The sequence below is a fragment of the Brachyhypopomus gauderio genome, chromosome 19, assembly GCF_052324685.1.
Source record: "Brachyhypopomus gauderio isolate BG-103 chromosome 19, BGAUD_0.2, whole genome shotgun sequence".
Taxonomy (NCBI): Eukaryota; Metazoa; Chordata; class Actinopteri; order Gymnotiformes; family Hypopomidae; genus Brachyhypopomus; species Brachyhypopomus gauderio.
The window spans coordinates 13,657,636-13,662,535 of record NC_135229.1 but is presented as its reverse complement, the minus strand read 5'-3'; the positions used below and the strand labels follow the sequence as shown (position 1 = coordinate 13,662,535).

Genomic DNA, 4,900 nt, shown 5'->3' with positions numbered 1-4,900 from the left:
GCAATACAGTAGAGATGGCATTAGTTATGCCTACACATAACATTGACCAATGGTTGCTATTTCAGTGTAGATAGAACAAACCTTAACAAGAACCAATACATCAGAATGACCTGTTTCTTCACCGAGGCCCAAGGTTTCAGCAGTACCTGAGCTTCTGGTACCTTATATTTGTTCTGTCACCCTCCATTATAGTGTACAATACATGATGTCAAATGTAAAGTTCACTTGCTAGCTCAAAAACATAAATGTTAGAAAACAAAACATTTAAATAGTCTTTACATATGTGTTCCATTTATGATCTGCCATATTTACCCATTCCAAACCTATATTCAGTAAGAATGTTATCCTGGATTGCACACATAAGAGATTCTGAAAATGTGTCAGTGGTAGTTGCTTTCAGAACCGCATGCGGTAACATCAATCTGTGAAGATATTCTGTCATATATAGTTCAGATGTTGAGACCAGAAAAAGACTGAAGGATTTATTCTGTGTTAATCGTATGTATGCTCACTTAATGTCTATACATACAACATATTCACAATATGAGGGTAAATCACTGAACAGAATCAAAACCGTACAAAATAAAGGAACAATAAATAAATAAGTAGGTAAATAAATAAACTAATGAATTAAAGTACAAATAAGATATACAGAATTGTTATATTACTGTGTCTGCATGCTTGTCATTGTAGAGTTTCTGTACAAACACTACTGACTAAAATAAGAGGGGGTTGATAATGTGCACAGAAATTAATGAGGATACCTCACTCCATCCAAACAAAAAGGTCAAAGATTGTGTCAACCAAGCAAGTAGGAAGCACTTTAGAGACTTTCACACACACACACACACACACACACACACACACACACACACACACACACACACACGCACACACACACACACGCACACAGTTTCACAATAAAGACAGATATTTCTACACACACACACACACACACACACACACACACACACACACACACACACCTACCATTGGGAGACCCTGATTTTGCTGCGCCCACTGTATCCCCCTATCGTCCTGAGTTTAATGCTAAGACCCGCCCACCTGGGAGGATTGGACACACTGAGTCACATGATCCCCTCAGAGAGCCACTCCCCCATGGGCAAAAATACAGCATACAAAAAAGCCTCTCCCTGTTTCCAAACATGGCATTATAAGAACATCAAAATTAAGTCACTGAACTTGCTACTGGAAAGACATTAATTAGTCAACTACAATGAAAAACCTGCATTTGTGGCAGTTTTCATCTCTTGTTTTTGAATAATATCTGATGTATTCTGGGAGGGGGGGGCGGTGGGCTAATATGAGGAGCTCCTCCCCCGAGATATGCGCAGAAGGTCTACCCTCTACATACAAAATAAATGTTCATTTGAATAATACACAGTAAAGTACGTGATGGAGCTGAGCGGCTCACGTGACTGGAGGGTTTACGTTGGAGGACAGACCAGGCGAGGGGGAAGATCACTCAGAAGTGTTTACAATAGCAAGCATCAGTACAGGAAACAGAAGTGGCTACAGAAGACTGAAGGCATCTTCTTCCGTTATCAGTAATCCAACTTTCACGAATAACACACTTCCATATCATAGTATTACAGTGTAACGCTGATTGTTCGAATTCGGAACGAATATTGCTTTTAACATAACGTACCCTGTTCCGCTGCTATTTCCTACCCATACGTTACGGTAAAAGATCGAGAGGGAATGAGAAGGGGGAGGCTGATAACCCAAAAGTGATGCTGCGTGATGCCGGCAAACGGAGCCGGTCCAGACCATGTAGCGAAGCAGGAAGTGAGGGAGGAAGTGACCCACGTGGTGCCGGACCCGCTGGGTTTCACCCGCGAGTGCGGCAATGTCGCCGGCCAACGGAGCAGTCCGTGTCTGCCGAGGCAGGAGAGAGTCTTAGCGTCAGGGTGGGGGGGGGGGGGTTAAGGGGCGGGGTTAGGGGAGGGGTCAGCGCTGCCACAGGGTCACGTCACACCGGGCAGTACTGCAGCACTTTGGACAGGAGGTCGGGGGTCATGGCTATATGCAGGGAAGAGAGGGGCCGTCAAAATGGCCGTGGGAGGAGCAGAGAGACTGACAAGATTGTGGAGATTAAAACAAAATAAAACAGCCAAGAAACCCCTATAAACATCAAAAACCTCCTGTGGTTTCATTGTAGCAGTGAGATTTAAGTGTATATCACAAATATACAAACACCCTGCCAATTTTGTTCAGTGCCAGTATATGGGCGTGTTAGTGTGTGTGTGCTAGTGTTAACTATTAAAGCATATGTGTGATAAAATGCGTGTTCACATGGCGCGACGTGACAAACGTGAGAGCTCTGAGCACAAGCAGTGGGCCTCATTCATCAAAAATGCGTACAAAAAAATAAACAGGCAAGAGCAGCATCGTGTCTGCAGCGAAAGGCGTCACACGCGTCGCTGAAGCCGACCAGTACCGCCGCACCATGTGACCACGCCCTCATTTGATTGGCTGGCTGGACACACAGCTCGGCCTCCGTAACGGCGTCGCTACTGACGTTGCTTCAGACCCTCAGACTTTTCAGTGCAAATTTGATCAATGAGACGCAGTGATTCAAAGGCATTTGATGGAATGTTGTATAAATGTGTCACACACACACATAGATTATTGAGACAGTGGCCGTACCTGCCTCTGTGTGTTTGACGATGTCTAGATGTCATTGATTGCTTAATCTTGAACTGTTATAATTATGACTTATAGGAAAACGCATGTGTTGTTCCCAGCTAGGTTCACAATCAGTGTGTGTGTGTGTGTGTGTGTGTGTGTTTAAGTGCGCAGTTCTGGTCACCCTCCCAGCGAGGACCGGGGAGGCGTGGCCGGGAGTTTCACCGCGCGGTGGGCGTCGGCGTCCCCGTGTGCCGCTGAGCCGGTGCGTGTGTTGTGGCGGGCGTGTGTGCGCTCTCAGAGTCTGGTCTGGGCTTCGGGGATGTAGATCTCGATACTGTCCGCGCTCTCCGTGGCCGAGTTCTGCCGCACCGAGGCCGCCCTCTTGGCCGCCATCAGGCGCCTGCGGGCTTCCTGTCGCTGCTTCTCGGTGCTCTCCAGGGAGCGGTCGCGGGCCAGCGGGGGGTGCGCCTTGGGGGGCTTCTTGGGCACGGGTGGCGGGAGCCTCCTCTCCTGGACACAGAGCACACACAGGCCGTCAGCCTCCGCTACGGAGCTCCGGGGAGGAGGGAGAGAAGGAGTCGCCCACCGCGTCTCAGGACGAGGAGAAACATCTTGAACAGACGACATAAATCTATACACATACAGTCCCTGACATAAGTTCTGTCGCTTATCCATGTTGTGGAAACAAAAGCTTATAACCTGACTTTAAATTCATTGATTGGTTTTAGAAATGACTCATATGAAAGCTGAAACCCTCCCAAATGAGATTTAATTTACGAATATAAATTTGCTTTACTGCAGAAATATTGATCATTGAATGAACACAGAAAGGTCATATTTTGGCAAGACAAAAGTTTTGTTGCCTTGTCATATAATGCACCCAATCCTAGTTTACAGCCTCACCTGTGCTCACTAATTGATTGGTTAATTAGTGGGTGTGTATAAAAAGAACTCCAGCACCCCAGACCTTCACTTGCACTGCAACATGACTGCTGACAACATGCCAAAAATACATCCTGCAACCAAAGCCTTGATTATCAAGACACTGACGACCAAATCCACTGCAGAGGTGGCTGGCACCTTTAATGTGTCTTAGCATCAAGTACAAATAATTAAAAAAAGATTTGAAGAGACTGGAGATGTTTTTGACAAGTCCAGGTCCCCACAAGACAACTGCTCGGGAGGAATGTTTGTTGGTTAGAAAACCCAAAGCCAGTCCCTCTTCCACTGCAGCAGAGCTCCACCAGGCCTGGTCACCTCAAGTCCCTGTGTCAACTAGAACAGTTTGTAGGATTCTGTCTCAAAATGCCCTCCATGGTCGAATCAGTGCCCAGAAGCCAGCACTAAACAAAAGGCAGGTAAAAAACCACGTGGCATTTGCCAAGACCCACAGCCTGCTAAACGGATGGACGCTGGAAAAGTGGCAGAAGGTTGATTTCTCAGATGAATCTTCAGTGTGGATCCAAGATTTACCCAGAAAACAGTCAAGTTCGGTGGTGGACAGATCATGGTCTGGGGTTACATTCAGTATGGGGGTGTGTGAAACACTTGCAAGGCGGAAGGCAATATCAATAGCCTAAAATATCAAGAAGTATTAGCTACATCTTACATTCCCAATCATAAAAGGGGTCAAATTTAGCAGCAGGATGGTGCTCCATCTCATACATCTCTACATCAAAGTTCCTCAAGGCGAAGAAGATCAAGGTGCTCCAGGACTGGCCAGCCCAGTCACCAGACATGAACATCATTGAGCATGTTTGGGGTAGGATGAAAGAGGAAGCTTGGAAGACAAATCCAAAGAATTTTGATGAACTCTGGGAGGCTTTTGTCCTGCCAAAATCTGACCTTTCTGTGTTCATTAAATGATCAATATTTCTGCAGTAAAGCAAATTTATTTTCGTAAATTAAATCTCATTTGGGAGGGTTTCAGCTTTCATATGAGTCATTTCTAAAACCAATCGATGAATTTAAAGTCGTTATAAGCTTTTGTTTCCACAACATGGACAAGCGACAGAACTTATGTCAGGCACTGACAAACGAAGATTATTCCCAAGATTATACAACTCTATTTTTAGACATTTATTTTAATTGATCTTTCTGCAAATACAGGCACTTTTATTTCAAGAAGTAAATGCTTGAATGCAGTAGTTCTTAATTTCCACCTTAAAAAAGTCTGAATTTAATTTGTCATTTTTCTAAGACCCTTAAAACTAGTAGCAAAACAATATTAGAAATAGACTAGAGAGAT

The 4,900-nt window shown here is 44.9% G+C and overlaps 1 protein-coding gene across 1 annotated transcript in view; it reads right to left on the bottom strand.

The window, feature by feature from the left end:
• Positions 1–468: 468 nt before the first annotated feature.
• The window catches only part of dlgap1a (discs, large (Drosophila) homolog-associated protein 1a), a 102,919-nt gene continuing 98,487 nt past the window's right edge, over positions 469–4,900 (bottom strand). Inside the window, 1 exon segment of the mRNA XM_076981722.1 lies at positions 469–3,162. Coding sequence (XP_076837837.1) covers positions 2,947–3,162 — 216 coding nt within the window. The 3' untranslated portion in view covers positions 469–2,946.